This window comes from Schistocerca cancellata, chromosome 1 (assembly GCF_023864275.1).
Source record: "Schistocerca cancellata isolate TAMUIC-IGC-003103 chromosome 1, iqSchCanc2.1, whole genome shotgun sequence".
NCBI lineage: Eukaryota > Metazoa > Arthropoda > Insecta > Orthoptera > Acrididae > Schistocerca > Schistocerca cancellata.
The window spans coordinates 20,039,965-20,058,897 of record NC_064626.1 but is presented as its reverse complement, the minus strand read 5'-3'; the positions used below and the strand labels follow the sequence as shown (position 1 = coordinate 20,058,897).

The 18,933-nt window shown below is 42.5% G+C and overlaps 1 protein-coding gene across 2 annotated transcripts in view; it reads left to right on the top strand.

Moving 5' to 3' along the window:
- Positions 1–18,933, top strand: part of LOC126164648 (solute carrier family 35 member G1-like) — a 266,941-nt gene that overhangs the window by 230,406 nt on the left and 17,602 nt on the right. For both annotated transcript variants that reach the window (XM_049920258.1, XM_049920259.1), the window contains one exon: positions 6,406–6,636. In XM_049920258.1, the coding sequence (XP_049776215.1) occupies positions 6,406–6,636 (231 nt within the window). The remainder of the gene's footprint in view (positions 1–6,405; positions 6,637–18,933) is intronic.

Below are 18,933 nucleotides of genomic sequence, written 5' to 3'. Positions count from 1 at the left end.
AACGATACCACACGAAACTTGCCTTGTCTGAGACTGAGACTGTAGTGCCGGCCGTGGTGGCCATGCGGTTCTAGGCGCTGTAGTCCGTAACCGCGCGACTGCTACGGTCGCAGGTTCGAATCCTGCCTCGGGCATGGATGTGTGTGATGTTCTTAGGTTAGTTAGGTTTAAGTAGTTCTAAGTTCTAGGGGACTGATGACCTCAGATGTTAAGTCCCATAGTGCTCAGAGCCATTTGAACCATTTTTTGAGACTGTAGTCTCCAAGTTCTTTATCAGTTACTGACAGTTCGTGAGCGACATCCTCGGTTTTGTAAATGCGAACGCCACCACTTGAGGTTATAGTCTTCTCGATTGAGGTTCAATATCTGAATCTACACGGACGGAAATCGCAACATCAAACAGCTGTGCGACATAACCGAAAGTTGGTAGGCGTGTTGCTACATCTGAAAGATGATTATTCAGATTTCGCGCCAGTAGCATAAGAGTGGCGCCACTACCGCCAGTATGAGGATGGAAATCAGGTTTGCTTTAAATACACGATGTAACGGCTGTCAGCGTTAGTTGCCTTTGAGATTGAATGTAATGAACTGATGCTAGTCACGAATGCCTTCAAGACAGTAAAAACACCATTATTAACACCTGACTGAGTTTGAACGAAGTCGTGTAATAGAGCTACGATAAGCTGGGTGTCCCTTCTGCGATATTGCAGAAAGACTTGGCAGGCATGTAGCCACTGTGCGTGATTACTGGCAGCGGTGGTCACGAAAATGTACGGTCTCAAGAAGACCGGGCTCCGGAAGGCCACATGGCACTACCGAGAGGGGAGACCAGCACTAGTCTGAGCAGCAGCTGGCACCACAGTGACGGACTGTTACAAAACGGTTACTTCAAGGACAGCTGTGAACCAGACGCCCCGTAGCGTGCATTCCACTGACCCCCAAACCACCCCCATTTGCGACTTGAGAAGTGTCAAGCCAGAGCTCATTAGAGGGAAGGGTAGAGGTCTGTTGCGTTTTCTGATGTAAGCTGGTTCTGCCTCGGTGCCAGTGATGGCCGTGTGTTGGTTAGGAGGAGGCGAGTTGAGGACCTGCAGCCAGTCTGTTGTGTGCTAGACAGTGAACCTACACCAGGGTTTATGGTCTGGGGTGAGATTTCATATGGCAGCAGGAGCACTCTCTTGGTTATCCCATCCACCCTGACTACAAACTGTACATCAATCTGGTGATTCGACCTGTTGTGTTGGTATTCATGAGCAGCATTCCAGGCAGTGTTTTTCAACTGGATAACGCCCACATACCGCTGTTGTAACCCAACATGCTCTACAGAGCGTCGACATGTTGCTTCGGCCTGCTCGACCACCAGATCTGTCTCCAATCGAGCACATGTGGACATCATCGGTCACCAACTGCGGCGTCATCCGCAAACGGCATTAACCGCCCCTGTATTGACCAAACAAGAGCAATAGGCATGGAACACTACTCCACAAACTGACAGCCGGCACCTGTACAACACAGTGCGTCCACGTCTGCATGCTTACATTCAACGTTCTGGTAATTACACTGGTAATTAATACATTTCACATTTGCAACGGCTCATCTCGCGCTTGTGATCTTTCAATGTTAATCACTTGAGTATGTCACCTAGAAAAATTTACCCCGAAATTCCATTACTCAACATTAATTATTATTTTATATACTAAGATGGTATCTGTTCTTTCGGACATGTCCGAAAGAACTGATACCATCTTAGTATATATATATATAGTTAAGCCTCACCGGCCACTTCACCATCTTCTTCTTCTGTGCGAATGCACAAACAGTGCCCGAACTCTTACGGGAATCGGCAGCGCGCCGCGAGTAATGAGTATAATGGGCGGGGGGACTACGAATGCAGTGCGGGACAATACGTTGAGAATGTGGGTTTCGCGGCAGGCGTGCCAGAGATAAATCCCTGCAGTTGCGCTATCCTCTGTGCCCTAGGTGGCTCAGATGTATAGCCGGCACAGTAACTCAGCGTGTTCGGTCAGAGGGTTAGCTGCCCTCTGTAATTAAAAAACTGAGTTAATGGATCAACGACGAACTGAAACGGGTGTCTTGCGACGTCCGCCCCGAGCAGATACAACGAACAAAATGAAATCAATTTAAAAAAAAAAAAAGATGGATAGAGCATCTGCCATGCAAGCAGGAGATCCCGGGTTCGAGTCCCGGTCGGGGCACACACTTTCATTCATTTGTCCCCGTTGACGTATGTCAACGCCTGTAAGCAGCTAAGGGTGTTCATTTCATCGTAATTATTTTTTTGGTGTCGCGATCTTTTGCCGCCGGTGTATATATAAACTCCAGGAGTCGCTACTATACAGGACGAAGAAGAGCGTGCAGCTGTAGCGAGCTGTTCGTGAAGTTGTTACAAGCCATGGACACAGTTGATACTGGCGTATTTTGAATACAAAAAATACAGGTAATCGTCATAACATGACATTACCGCTTGGCAACGATTTAATAAATTAGTATCTCAAAATACGTATAGAAAAATGAGGCGAGAAGGATATGATTTTTACGTTATGTTATCTGTGTTCATCATTTCAAAGAAAACAAAAGCCACTTCACTCGATGGGTTTAAACAGTTTGTATAGACACTTGCACAAAAACAGGTGATATCAACTTCATGTGCAGTTCACAGTATCTTCCTAATGAACGTGCAGAAACAAATGTAACCAACCATACAAACACTTAGAATCCATGGCCACAACGATTATTCGGGTTCTTTCTACTGGCTAAAGTCTTTTAGACTTACGGCTAAATAGAGTACATACTGTACATGCGGAATAATATTTTGAATATTTTGCATTTTGATGGAAACAAAGGGGTCTCGCTTTGTATTTTCAACAAGTTTTCTTATTTACTCGTATTTGCATCTCGTGCGGTCTATTTCATACATACGAATAGTTCGCTCAGTAAATTTTAAACAACGCTTGGCGCACCAATACCTCTACTTTTCCGATTCACACAACCATAACGATGTATTTTCATCGTAAATAATAACTCAGTACGTACAACAGTGTACGTTCCTTAGCGTCTACTCAGCCACAACACTACCTAACAAAGATTTTGCTTGCTCTTTACAGATGGTTCCAATTTTATTATTTCATTCAGCACGATTCTTAGCAACACCGTGTAGATAAACAAAGGTACCCAGTACATAATATTTCGCATAACATTGTGTCTACACATTCTTCTGTCTCATATAAAAGATAGTTAATGATACAAACTACTACAAAACCAGTAATACAATGTCAGAAATATTACATGGCGATGTACACAAATATGTAATTACTTTGATCACAAGTATGTGACACTGCCATGCACACTGTAAAAGGAACTGGAATTATGTTATACATAAATGCAAAACAGTCAAGTACACACAACAAAAAAAGTTTTTCATCACCCTGGTTCCCAGAACTCCTCAAAATAGACGTTGACTGTGGATATTGTATCACAGACACAGTCCCTTTGACTGTTCAGAGATGTCACCAAAGCATAACGCAACGCTTATTAGACGGAAGCGGACCGATAGCTGATCAGTTCCAGTCATTCCACCAGGAAGGAGGTACACAGCTCGTGTTGTCTGTAGTTCAACTATGCCTCGACGGGCAATACCGCGGTTCGATCGCGACCGCAATGTTTCTTTGTGCCAGGAAGGGCTCTCAATAAGGGAAGTGTCCAGGCGTCTCGGAGTGAACAAAAGCTAAGTTGTTCGGACGTGGAGGAGGTACAGAGAGACAGGAACTGCCGATGACGTGCCTCGCTCAGGCCGCCCAAGGTCTACTGCTACTGCAGTGGATGACAGGTACCTACCGATTATGGCTCAGAGAAACCCGGATAGTAACGCCACCATATTGAATAATGCGTTTCGTGCAGCCACAGGACGTCGTGTTACGACTCAAACTGTGCGCCATACGCTGCATGTCGCGCAACTTCACTCCCGGCGTCGATTGCGAGGTCCATATTTTCAACCACGACACCATGCAGAGCACCCAACAACATTCCGAATGGACCACTCAGGATTGGCCTCACGTTCTCTTCACTGATGAGTGTCGCATATGCCTTCAACGAGACAACCGTCGGAGACGTGTTTGCAGGCAACCCAGTCAGGCTGAACGCCTTAGACACACTGTCCAGCGAGTGCAGCAAGGTGGAGGTTCCCTGCTGTTTTGGGGTGGCATTATGTGTGGTGGTCATGGAAGGCGCCGTAACGACTGTACGATACGTGAATGCCATCCTCCGACCGATAGTGCAACCATATTGGCAGCATATTGGCGAAGCATTCCTCTTCATGGACGACAATTCGCGCCTCCCACCGTGCACATCTTGTGAATGACTTCCTTCACCATAACGACATCACTCGACTACAGTGGTCGGCATGTTCTCCAGACATGATTCCTATCGAACATGCCTGGGATAGATTGAAAAGGGCTGTTTATGCACGACGTGACGCACCCACCACTCTGAGGGATCTACGCTGAATCGAAGTTGCGGAGTGGGACAATCTGTACCAACAGTGCGTTGACGAACTTGTGGATAGTATACCAAGACGAATACAGGCATGCATCAATGCAAGAGGACGTGCTACTGGGTATTAGAGATACCGATGTGTACAGCAGTCTGGACCACCACCTCTTAAGGTTTCGCTTTATGGTGGTACAACATGCAATCTGCGATTTACATGAGCAATAAAAAGGGCGGAAATGATATTTATGTTGATCTCTATTCAAATTTTCTGTACATGTTCCGGAATTCTCGGAACTGAAGTGATACAAACCTTTTTTTTTTTTTTTTTTTTGATAAGTGTATAATACAAGAGTGATTCAGCTGTCCTAGGTATGGTTTTTATGCAACCCGCAACACCTTCAAATTCCTCGAGGAAGATTTTGATATTCTCTCCCTTGCTACACGCAAACTATTAGTCCTACAGGGAAAATGGACAGCATCTTTCTGCAAGTAATGTTGTTGTTGTTGTTGTGTTCTTCAGTCCTGAGACTGGTTTGATGCAGCTCTCCATGCTACTCTATCCTGTGCAAGCTTCTTCATCTCCCAGTACCTACTGCAACCTACATCCTTCTGAATCTGCATAGTGTATTGATCTCTTGGTCTCCCTCTACGATTTTTACCCTCCACGCTGCCCTCCAATGCTAAATTTGTGATCCCTCGATGCCTTAGAACATGTCCTACCAACCGATCCCTTCTTCTAGTCAAGTTGTGCCACAAACTTCTCTTCTCCCCAATCCTATTCAATACCTCCTCATTAGTTACGTGATCTACCCACCTTATCTTCAGCATTCTTCTGTAGCACCACATTTCGAAAGCTTCTATTCTCTTCTTGTCCAAACTAGTTATCGTCCATGTTTCACTGTTTCACTTCCATACAAATACTTTCAGAAACGACTTCCTGACACCTAAATCTATATTCTATGTTAACAAATTTCTCTTCTTGAGAAACGCTTTCCTTGCCATTGCCAGTCTACATTTTATATCCTCTCTACTTCGACCATCATCGGTTATTTTACTCCCTAAATAGCAAAATTCCTTTACTAGTTTAAGTGTCTCATTTCCTAATCTAATTCCCTCAGCATCACCCAACTTAATTTGACTACATTCCATTATCCTCGTTTTGCTTTTGTTGATGTTCATCTTATATCCTCCTTTCAAGACACTGTCCATTCCGTTCAACTGCTCTTCCAAGTCCTTTGCTGTCTCTGACAGAATTACAATGTCATCGGCGAACCTCAAAGTTTTTACTTCTTCTCCATGAATTTTAATACCTACTCCAAATTTTTCTTTTGTTTCCTTTACTGCTTGCTCAATATACAAGTAATGTAATGTAGCTAAATTTTGTACTGGAATACCTTCCTTGCAGGGGCCGAAACTTAGGAATTATTCAGGAGAAACGTAAAAAAGTTATCTTCAAATGTGTTTTCCTTGGATAACTCGAAAACCATTGCCTCCAGCGAAAACTTATCCCAGTACAGATTCTAAGTACAGTAAATTTCCCACAAAGAGGTCCTGTTCATTTTTTGTTTTGTGTTTTGTTTTGTAGCACTAATATTGTGCAGATAGCGAACGACAGAGTATGAAAATCTTGCTCGTGGTATTTTAAGGTGTGACAGGTTGCACAGAACCCATAGACAGTGGCAGCTGAATTATATTGTATGTAATGTTATGTGCTGCGTTACTTCGCACTGCACTTTCAACCATCAGAGTCGCCCACACAAAACAGTTATGGTTATTGACAACCGACATGCACTGCAATGAAGTAGAAGAGGCAGTGGGACAAATGAATAAATGTGCAGCTGGTTTGTACAGAGCTGAATGGTTTTGGTTACGTGTTGTTGTTTTTTTGTGGACCAGGACCGGCCACAGAAGACGAACTGGTGCGGCATCTTGCTGGCCTTCATGTCCGGCGCGTGCTTCACGCTGAGCTCGGCGGCGGTGAAGGCGCTGCGCACCATCGACCCCATGGAGCTGCTGGTGATCCGGTCGCTGCTGCAGGTGCTGGCGATGCTGCCGCTGGTGATCTGGGGCCGGGGGCAGGGCCAGCTGCTGGGGCCGCCCGGCTACCGCCTGCTGCTGCAGCTGCAGGTGAGCGCACAGGTCGCACTGTATACCTGGTAATGATAATTTGCAAGAAGAGCCCACACACCTCAAAAGCATTTCTAAGCGAATGGATATTTCCAGCAACGAATTCGCAAAACATTCAATGTGAATTCTAGAATGCAAACGATCTCGAAGAAGAAAATAATACCGATACATCAAATACGTTTTTGCTTGATGTGGGTGCTCTTTCCTCGAAGATGAGTTGTATTCTCGAAAAATGTGTTAATGTGATTTTCCGGTGTCCTAAAAAGATTGCAGCCTTACTCGGTTATGTGAAGGATACTTTAATGCTTCGTAGGGCGGGTCTTTATCAGATTCCTTTTCGTGAATTGTGATGTCATACATAGGTCAGACAACACTCACCGTTAATGTGGAACACCGAAGATACACACGCCTACTACAACCAGACAAATCACCTGTAGCAAAACATTGCATAGATACAGGTCATTTGATGAACAACAGTGAGATGCCTCTTCCTTTTGGGATTCTATAGCATCCAAACACTGTCAAAGGCATCATGAATACGCTGCACCAATGTTCCACATTCGAATAGGTTCTGCATACACGATACTTTTGAAATGGTCCCATAACCACTAATCGCACTCGTTGAGACCCAGTCAAAGAGCAAGCCAAGCAACTGGACCCCCTCGTCCGATCCGTCGACCAGGGAAGACATGATTGAGACATTAACGGCAAAGTGAGCTGGAGCACCATCATGTAGCAGCCTCGTAACTCTTCTGACGATCAATGGCACATCTTCCAGCAGCGGAGGTAAAGCCACCTGCAAGAAACGCCGATAGCTCCGGCAGTGGAAGAAAACTGGTCCCAAAATACGGTCGCCAGTTATCCCGGCCCACACATTCCGGCTGCAACAATGCTGGTGATTTGCTGTTACGTCACTATGGGGATTCTGCATACTATCTCACAGACGGCTGTTATGAAAGTTGAAGATACCACTCCGCATAAAGGCGGCCTCATCTGTGAATAGCATGGATGACACAAATCCTGGAATCGTGGTTGCCTGGTGAACAAGCCAGTGACAAAACCGCTCTTGATGTGGAAAGTTTGTCACTAGTAAACCCTGCACACACTGTAACTGATAAGGGTAGTAACAATTGGAGAATGTGCCACAGGGTCTTCTGACTTACCGTGTAGTGGCGGGCCAACTGCCTGGTAGTGACATAGCGGTCGCCTTCCACAGTGTTAATCACAAGTCTAGTGTCCAAACATTTCGGGTACACCCTTCATGATTTCCTGCGTCCTGAAACGACCCTGTCTCGGACAAATGGCGAAACACTGTTGCACACATTGAACCCAGTGCTTGTTCTTGGAGGGGACGGGTTTCCTGACGCAAACTAGCTGCCTGCCACCCATTGTCATTTGCCTTTCCGTAAGTAAACACCATGTCAACAAAGTCTCGATTCGAATATGGAACAATTGTTTACGATGCTGTATCACATCGACTGTAAGGTGAGTCAGCAAGGAAGCGAATTGGACACAAAATGGCAGGAGACAGCGCTAGGACACGACGTATGAGGAACAGCACCACCCTCTAGGAGAAAACCGTGCATACCATAACTGTGGCAGCATGGTGCAGAGCGTATTAGACTGCAGTCTCTGTAACAAAGTATGATTGAATAAATGGTCTCTTGAATGGAAACCATACATTTCTGGACATAAGATCATTAGAACTTTTTTGTTCTGTACTCTCTCATCAATCAATCTCTAAAGTTTGTACACAGTGGAGAATTCACCCTGTATAGAGAATGTAATGTTAATCTTATGGATACCAGTTATGCTCTCTAAATTTACTTTCTCTTGACTTTAAAGTAATCAGAACAGTACATCTGCCATTGTGTATTGCACTCCACACCTTGACAGCATAAGAAGAATTTTAGACCTGCACTGAGCACAGTATACTGAGACTAATGGCTCACCAACAGTGAAGACACAGCTACAGAGAAATGAAACAATGCAGGAAAAAGCATATAGTGTAAGCAGACTTACTTCATTAGGAGAGACACACAGACTTCAACGCCCAGTTCTGTTTCTAATCACATTATTCAGAGATTTAAAATACACTTTAAATAAATATGAGTACATGAATCGAATTCGAAAGCTAGCAGCTATTTGATCTTATCCATCAGCATTTAGAGGTTGCACATATGAACATAATCTGCATGGTCCCTTGACATGCTTCTGGTACAGCCTTCTTTGCCAATTGCCCACCACTGAGGTTGTGTGTCTGTCTTTCCTCCAAGTGCGCACCTCTTGCATCACACTCTCCTCTCCATCGCCCTGTTCACGACCTACAGAATCAGCTTCCCAAGCTTCTCCTTGCATTATGGAATCTTGTACATTAACGTTGAATTGATTATTGTACTACTTTTGTCATTACACATAAAATGGTTAAATCAAACGATCCAGACCACTGTCACTTCTTGACTTGAAACACTAGAATGGTCATACCCATTGCTTTAGCTTGGAACTTAATAGTTGAAGATTAAAAATAACTGTTTTGCTACACTTCACAGTGCCTAATGGAAAAACATAGGCTATTTGCACCCCCTGACAATCACTCATAGTTGACTCCCACTCCTCCACTGCATAATATACCTGTGCTGTAAAATATATAGTTCACTGTCTTGTGAACACCATTTCTTGGATTTGGTAATGTAATTGGTATATTCTTCTAAAATTGTCACATAAATTGGGCTGCACTGTTCACATTGTAGTTATATATGTTTGTGGTTTCACTATCACAGTGCATATAGTAATGCTGATGTTGACTGTACTGTTTCACTATTTTTGGCCCAGTGAATCATAATGAAAATGGATCCAATGAGTAGCATTACCTTACTTAAATGCAATTTCAAGAATGTAACGTACTCAACTTTTTATGGCTATAGGTCAAAGCAGGCAGAGACATGGAACAGTTTAGGCACTGACTTTTTCAATGACAACACGTGGAAGATCACCTGTTTCGGCTAACCAACAGATCACACACTAATTCAAAGTCGGATAACAGCAACAAGTGAGTAGCATACTACCCCGGGGCACTTCCTCATTGCTGGGCACAAGATACACCACTGCAAGTGTGCACCATTGCTCACTACATGTCACAGTGCTTGGAAACTAGCCTGTGGAGCATCATCACAGCATAAATTGTGCTTCATGTTCATTTATTATTGCTTAATGCATTTTTAACACTTATTCCATATTATTAACTGAATGTAAAATTCATGACTTCAGCTACAATGTATACAGTTGTACATTTGTGCTGGACTGTGACTTGAAAAACTTTGCATCAAATCATGGCTCAAGTCTCATGTGCAGGGAAGGGTGCTTTAAACTTGTCAGACCAAATGTTTGTTGATTATTTCTCACAGAGCTGGGTCAGATTTCCTGCTTATTGCCAGCCACTGCTTGAACCATTTCAGCTATCTGTGCACACATCCTGACCCAATCCAAACCTTCATTATCACTGTCCACTCTCTTACATTGAAGTATTATGTAGCCAACTTCTCACTTTAAGCTAGCAACATTATTTAATTCCGACACAGGGGGTGACACTACAACAAGCAATTGAGTTCATTTTTATTGTCATGTGCCCTGTCCTGGCTAATGATATTTGCATTGGCCAGTACTGATATCAGAAAATTCACATTCCTCTACAATTTGGAATATTGTTTCATACAGGCTGATTGCCAAATCATAAGTAACTTATTTAGTAAAATATCATCAAATTTACATTTTCTCTTTGACATTTTATCACATTTTGGACTGAAATGACCCAGATCTGTGTGAAATAATTGACAAACATTCAGTCTGACAAGTTTAAAACACCCTTCCCTGCACATGAGACTTGAGCCATGATTTGATGCAAAGTTGTTCAGCCTTCAACAACAAGGGCAACAGTACTGAAAATAATTTATAGCCATGTCCATATTCTGGTTGGCCAAGGTTCATAAGTATAACCATCACCAAATGGTTGTAACATCCAGTTCTTCTCAGTGATTCAGTTAATGCTAATGATGCTGGATAGAAGGTTAAAATGTCGACCATGTCAGGGATTTTCCATACGTCTGATGAATCTAGACATATATGTGTTGATGCACCTGGATCCAGATACAGCTCCAACTTAAAAGTGCAAAAAGTCTGTTGCAAATATGCTGATATGATGGTGGCTATCCCATGCTCTTGTCTTCCTGCAGGACCCTGTACTTGCTCATCATTGCCTGCGCCCCCCTTATGGTTTCTGGCTCCAAACATGTACCACTGTCAAAGCAGCAGGAAATATCACACTATGACAAACTCATCCCATTAATCCTTGAGACTAATCACTCTTCACATTTGAACTATCTTGCATATTGATATTCCAGTCATCGACTTCAGTAAGGCATACTGACACTTTGTCTAATGTTTCTGAATCACTAATGCTGATGGACTGCTGTAGGATGTCCTCTAAATTGGAGTTTCGGTCATTGTTTCTAGGTGTTGCAAATTTCACAAATATAGTATATTTGCCCCCCCCCCCCCCCCATGAACCACGGACCTTGCCGTTGGTGGGGAGGCTTGCGTGCCTCAGCGATACAGATAGCTGTACCGTAGGTACAACCACAACGGAGGGGTATCTGTTGAGAGGCCAGACAAACGTGTGGTTCCTAAAGAGGGGCAGCAGCCTTTTCAGTAGTTGCAAGGGCAACAGTCTGGATGATTGACTGATCTGGCCTTGTAACAATAACCAAAACGGACTTGCTGTGCTGGTACTGCGAACGGCTGAAAGCAAGGGGAAACTACGGCCGTAATTTTTCCCGAGGGCATGCAGCTTTACTGTATGATTAAATGATGATGGCATCCTCTTGGGTAAAATATTCCGGAGGTAAAATAGTCCCCCATTCGGATCTCCGGCACTACTCAAGAGGACGTCGTTATCAGGAGAAAGAAAACTGGCGTTCTACGGATCGGAGCATGGAATGTCAGATCACTTAATCGGGCAGGCAGGTTAGAAAATTTGAAAAGAGAAATGGATAGGTTAAAGTTAGATATAGTGGGAATTAGTGAAGTTCGATGGCAGGAGGAACAAGACTTCTGGTCAGGTGACTACAGGGTTATAAACACAAAGTCAAATAGGGGTAATGCAGGAGTAGGTTTAATAATGAATAGGAAAATAGGAATGCGGGTAAGCTACTACAAACAGCATAGTGAATGCATTATTGTGGCCAAGATAGATACGAAGCCCACACCTACTACAGTAGTACAAGTTTATATGCCAACTAGCTCTGCAGATGACGAAGAAATTGATGAAATGTATGATGAAATAAAAGAAATTATTCAGATAGTTAAGGGAGACGAAAATTTAATAGTCATGGGTGACTGGAATTCAAGTGTAGGAAAAGGGAGAGAAGGAAACGTAGTAGGTGAATATGGATTGGGGCTAAGAAATGAAAGAGGAAGCCGTCTGCCGGAATTTTGCACAGAGCATAACTTAATCATAGCTAACACTTGGTTCAAGAATCATAAAAGAAGGTTGTATACATGAAAGAATCCTGGAGATACTAAAAGGTATCAGATAGATTATATAATGGTAAGACGGAGATTTAGGAACCTGGTTTTAAATTGTAAGACATTTCCAGGGGCAGATGTGGACTCTGACCACAATCTATTGGTTATGAACTACAGATTAAATTTGAAAAAACTGCAAAATGTGGGAATTTAAGGAGATGGTACCTGGATAAACTGAAAGAACCAGAGGCTGTACAGAGTTTCAGGAAGAGCATTAGGGAACAATTGATAGGAATGGGGGAATGAAATACAGTAGAAGAAGAATGGGTAGCTCTGAGGGATGAAGCAGTGAAGGCTGCAGAGGATCAAGTAGGTAAAAAGATGACGGCTAGTAGAAATCCTTGGGTAACAGAGGAAATATTGAATTTAATTGATGAAAGGAGGAAACATAAAAACGTGGTAAATGAAACAGGCAAAAAGGAATACAAACGTCTCAAAAATGAGATCGACAGGAAGTGCAAAATGGCTAAGCAGGGATGGTTAGAGGACAAATGTAAGGATGTAGAGGCTTATCTCAATAGGGGTAAGATAGATACTGCCTACAGGAAAATTAAAGAGACCTTTGGAGAAAAGAGAACCACTTGTATGAATATCAACAGCTCAGATGGAAACCCAGTTCTACGCAAAGAAGGGAAAGCAGAAAGGTGGAAGGAGTATTAGAAAGTCTATACAAGGGCAATGTACTTGAGGACAATATTATGGAAATGGAAGAGGATGTAGATGAAGATGAAATGGGAGATACGATACTGCGTGAAGAGTTTGACAGAGCACTGAAAGACCTGAGTCGAAACAAGGCCCCCGGAGTAGGCAACATTCCATTGGAACTACTGACGGCCTTGGGAGAGCCAGTCCTGACAAAACTCTACCATCTGGTGAGCAAGATGTATGAAACAGGCGAAATACCCTCAGACTTCAAGAAGAATATAATAATTCCAATCCCAAAGAAAGCAGGTGTTGACAGATGTGAAAATTACCGAACAATCAGTTTAATAAGCCACAGCTACAAAATACTAACACGAATTCTTTACAGATGAATGGAAAAACTAGTAGAAGCTGACCTCGGGGAAGATCAGTTTGAATTCCGTAGAAATACTGGAACACGTGAGGCAATATTGACCTTACGACTTATCTTAGAAGAAAGATTAAGGAAAGGCAAACCTACGTTTCTAGCATTTGTAGACTTAGAGAAAGCTTTTGACAATGTTGACTGGAATACTCTCTTTCAAATTCTGAAGGTGGCAGGGGTAAAATACAGGGAGCGAAAGGCTATTTACAATTTGTACCGAAACCAGATGGCAGTTATAAGAGTCGAGGGACATGAAAGGGAAGCAGTGGTTGGGAAGGGAGTAAGACAGGGTTGTAGCCTCTCCCCGATGTTATTCAATCTGTATATTGAGCAAGCAGTAAAGGAAACAAAAGAAAAATTTGGAGTAGGTATTAAAATCCATGGAGAAGAAATAAAAACTTTGAGGTTCGCCGATGACATTGTAATTCTGTCAGAGACAGCAAAGGACTTGGAAGAGCAGTTGAACGGAATGGACAGTGTCTTGAAAGGAGGATATAAGATGAACATCAACAAAAGCAAAACGAGGATAATGGAATGTAGTCGAATTAAGTCGGGTGATGTTGAGGGTATTAGATTAGGAAATGAGACACTTAAAGTAGTAAATGAGTTTTGCTATTTGTGGAGCAAAATAACTGATGATGGTCGAAGTAGAGAGGATATAAAATGTAGACTGGCAATGGCAAGGAAAGCGTTTCTGAAGAAGAGAAATTTGTTAACATCCAGTACAGATTTAAGTGTCAGGAAGTCATTTCTGAAAGTATTTGTATGGAGTGTAGCCATGTATGGAAGCGAAACATGGACGGTAAATAGTTTGGACAAGAAGAGAATAGAAGCTTTCGAAATGTGGTGCTACAGAAGAATGTTGAAGATTATATGGGTAGATCATGGAACTAATGAGGAAGTATTGAATAGGACTGGGGAGAAGAGAAGTTTGTGGCACAACTTGACCAGAAGAAGGGATCGGTTGGTAGGATATGTTCTGAGGCATCAAGGGATCACCAATTTAGTATTGGAGGGCAGCGTGGAGGGTAAAAATCGTAGGGGGAGACCAAGAGATGAATACACTAAGCAGATTCAGAAGGATGTAGGTTGCAGTAGGTACTGGGAGATGAAGAAGCTTGCACAGGATAGAATAGCATGGAGAGCTGCACCAAACCAGTCTCAGGACTGAAGACCACAACAACAACAACAACAACAGTATATTTGGGTGAATTTTTAATGTACTCTTTTCACTGTGTGCAACATCCTAAGGATAACATCAATAGGAGGCTATATAAACAGCCAAATTATCAGAGATAGGTAGAATCATCAACATCTCACCCCTTTTAAGGCCTATGCTTAAAATATTAGTGTACAATGGTGTAATGAATGGTTTATCTTCACAGGAAATCTCTGAATTCAAATAAATCTTGTAATAATTCTGCCCAACAGTGATAGTGCATGCATATGATGATCCTACATTATTGTAGTGTAAGTATAGTGATGTTTTTGACAAGTTTACCTCATCTCAAGAAAGTGAGATTTATTTATTTATCCTGTTGATCATGTGCAGTGCAGTGTGCAAGATGATATTTACTATGGCTTATATCTAGTGTTCATAAATAAATAATCAAGATTGTATATAAGCCTAAACATCACAAATTACGTAAATTGTGCTTCATGTATTCACTTACTGCAAAGAAGCAGTGGTATGGTAGATGTTTCAAATGCATTTATATTTAGTATATGTTTTAAATCATCAGGCAACATGTTGAACAGTTTTATTCCAATGTAGCATGTACCTCCCTGACGCAAGTGCATATTAGCTGGGTGACATGTAACTTTCCTTTTAATCTAGTGTTGTGATTGTTAATGGTCTTGACTGCAATATAATATAATAAAATTACTACAGCTTATTGAGAACAACACCATTAAAATGTATAATGAATAGTTGAGATCACTATGACTCCCTCAACTGATGCTGTCAAGTATTATAAACTATTGTGACTGTGTTTATCAGAACTTTTTCTTAGACTACTATCATTGTCAGTTAAGCCATATGACATTCTCAACCCATTATCCTTAACCCAAATTTCCTACCCTTGCAATTGTACCACTGAAAGCCTTTCCAAGGCAATATCCCACTTCCATCCACTCCAGATCCACCACTGGCAAATCCCCAATATGGAGGGCAGAGCAGCTTGTAAAACTATTACTTATTTATCACCATTTAACTTGTAACTACCATACAGCATTTTATGTAGGAATGATCAACACTAAACGAGCTAAGTGCATCAATTTGTATAGAAGAACTGTCACCATGCCAACTCCCAGTACCGAGTAACTGTATGTGCTCTACAGCAAGATTGCTCTGCTACATCACATGGGTTATTTGAATCCCTCGATACTACTAATACTTTCCCTGAACTCTATAGATCAAAACTTGCCCTCCAAAATATCCTTGCATCCCAATACACTCCTGGACTTTACCTCCATTAACACATTCCCTCCTCCATTATGTTACACCATTTCCTTTATTTTCTTTTTACTTTTACTTTCTCATCCTAATCCTTCTCTCTCCCCTTTTTGTTTTCTGTTGCTCTGTTTCTGTATTTATTTAGTACTTAATTTCTTTTTCCTTTACCTCTTAATTTATTTTGCTTCTCTATTATCTTGATCATCTCTGGACTGGTGCTTACCAATCCATATCATTGACTTCAGACTGTCTCTGACCATCAACCACCTCCACCCCTGCCCCTATCTTTCAAGTTGGTCTATCCTTGTCCTCATTTTGGTTGACCGCTCTCATCCTGGACACTTAGTGATCTCACCTTCCTTTTTAACTTTTGCCAAACCATCTCTCTCTTCTCCTCAAAGGTGGAGCTATTAGTATCAGAAGCTAGGATAGTCTCACGAACACACATCAAAAAAAGTTTTGTATCACCCCGGTTCCCAGAACTCCTGAAGATCAACATTGACTGTGGATATTTTATCATAGACACAGTCCCTTTGACTGTTCAGAGATGTCACTAAATCTGCCAAAGATATAAACAAACATGCATGAGCAACGCCTACTAGACGCAGGGGGTCTGATAGCTGATCAGCTAAAATCATTCCACCAGGAAGGAGGTACACGGCTCATGTTGTTTGTATTTCAATCATGCCTAGACAGTCAATACCTTGGTTCAATTACGTCTGCATTGTTACTTTGTGCTAGGCAGGGCTCTCATCAAGGGAAGTGTCCAGGCATCTTGGAGTGAACCAAAGCGATGTTGTTCGGACATGGAGGAGATACAGAGAGACAGGAACTGTCGATGACATGCCTTGCTCAGGCCACTCAAGGGCTACTGCTGCAGTGGATGACCATTACCTACAGATTATGGCTCGGAGGAACCCTGACAGCAACGCCACCATGTTGAATAATGCATTTTGTGCAGCCACAGGACATCGTGTTATGACTCAAACTGTGCGCAATAGGCTGCATGATGTGCAACTTCCCTCCTGACATCCATGGCGAGGTCCAGCTTTGCAACCATGTCACCATGCAACATGGTACAAATGGCCCAACAACATGCTGAATGGACCGCTCAGGATTGGCATCATGTGCTCTTCACCAAAGAGTGTTGGATAGGCCTTCAACCAGACAATCGTCAGAGACATGTTTGGAGGCAACCCAGTCAGGCTGAACACCTTAGACACACTGTCCACTGAGTGCAGCAAGAAGAAGGTTCCCTGCTGTTTTGGGGGGTGGCATTATATGGGGCCAATGTATGCCATGGTGGTTGTGGAAGGCACCATAACACCTGTATGATATGTGTACGCCACCCTCCGACCAATAGTGCAACCATACCGGCAGCATATTGGTGAGGCATTCATCTTCATGGACGAAAATTCGCACCCCCTTCATGCACATCTTGTGAATGACTTCCTTCAGGATAACGATATCACTCGACTAGAGTGGCCAGCATGTTCTATAGACATTTACCCTAATGAACAGGCGTAGGACGGATTGAAAAGGGCTGTTTATGGACAACATGACCCACCAACCATTCTGAGGGATCTACGCCAAATCGCTGTTGAGGAGCTACGCCAAATCACTGTTGAAGAGTGGGACAATCTGGACCAACAGTGCCTTGATGAACTTGTGGATAGTATGCCGCGATGAATACAGGCATGTATGAATGCAAGAGGACATGCTACTTGGTATTAGAGGTAGCGGTGTGTACAGCAATCTGGAGGACCACCTCTGAAGATCTTTCTGTATGGTGGTGCAACATGTAATATGTTGTTTTCATGAGCAATAAAAACGGTGGAAATGATGTTTATGTTGATCTCTTTTCCAATTTTCTGTACAGGTTCTGGTACTCTCAGAACTGAGATGATGAAAACTTTTTTTGATGTGTGTATTTCTATATGTGCCTATTGACAGCAATGGTTTTCATCTGCTGAAGATAAGTTCTGGCCAGCAGTTCTGTCTTACACTTTTTTATTATTCTTGAGTGAATTTTCCTTTTGATACAAAAGATTAATATTATGGAATTCCATACAAAACTTACTGTGGAGACCAGTGGAGACATTCTCAGTGAAGCTCTGTTGTGTTCTGACATATTCAGATAGTCAGTAAATTAAGTAGGGCCAATTAAGGTCCAAGTGACAAAGGCACTGAGCACCATGCTGGGAGTAGTGTCAGATGTGCCACAACTACAATATTTCTTTACAGAACATATCACAGTTAATAGTGGCCTTTTGGGGCCCCAACCTGAGATTGGCACTAAGGCACACAAGTACAAGGTTTGTATACAGCGTGTACCATAATTAATAGTGAAGACTAATGCAGGTGAAATGTCTCAAATGTAAGTCACTTGTATGAAAAAATGTTCTCAAACTGGCCCTGAAACTGTCTTGGCACGTATGTGGATGAGTTAAACAAATGCTGAATTTTGCCTGCTTTTCACATATAAATCTGTCTCATTGTGGTGATCTGCAGACAAGATAGTTAGCATACTTGATGTAATCTTCTGGGACATTGCAGCTAAGGATGAAAAAAGTATTTCTTGTACAGAAATGTGCAGTAAGAATATTACATAAAGGTTATAACCAAACAGCTTGCAGAAGCCTCTGCAGGGACCTAGGGACTTATATGCCAAGACATACATTACGTGACTGCATTTGTGGTTAACAACAAGAGTAAATTTAGAATGAACACCAAAACTCTGAACCACAATACAAGAACTAAAAGTAATTTCCAGATAGTTGAAAATCCTGGTCCACATAGACTATACATCTTTATCTAGGTCAGGGAAGAGATCAAAAGTCTGTAATACGTTACAACACCCGTCCCATACATCCTCCCACCACCACCTATTCCAGTCTAGTCACAGGCATCACCTGTCCCATCAACAGTGGGGCTACTGTTGAAGCAGTCATGTGATCTACAAACTAAGCTGCAACCTCTGTGCTGTTTTTTATGTGGGCATAACAACCAACTAGCTGTTTGTCTGCATGAATGGCCACCAAAAAACTGTGGCTAACAGACAGCTGGACAACCCAGTTGCTGAACATGCTGCCCAACAAACGTGTTTCACTCCAATGACTGCATCACACCCTGCACCATCTGGATCCTTTCTACCAACACCAGCTTTTCTGAATTGCACTAGTGGAAACTCTTCCTG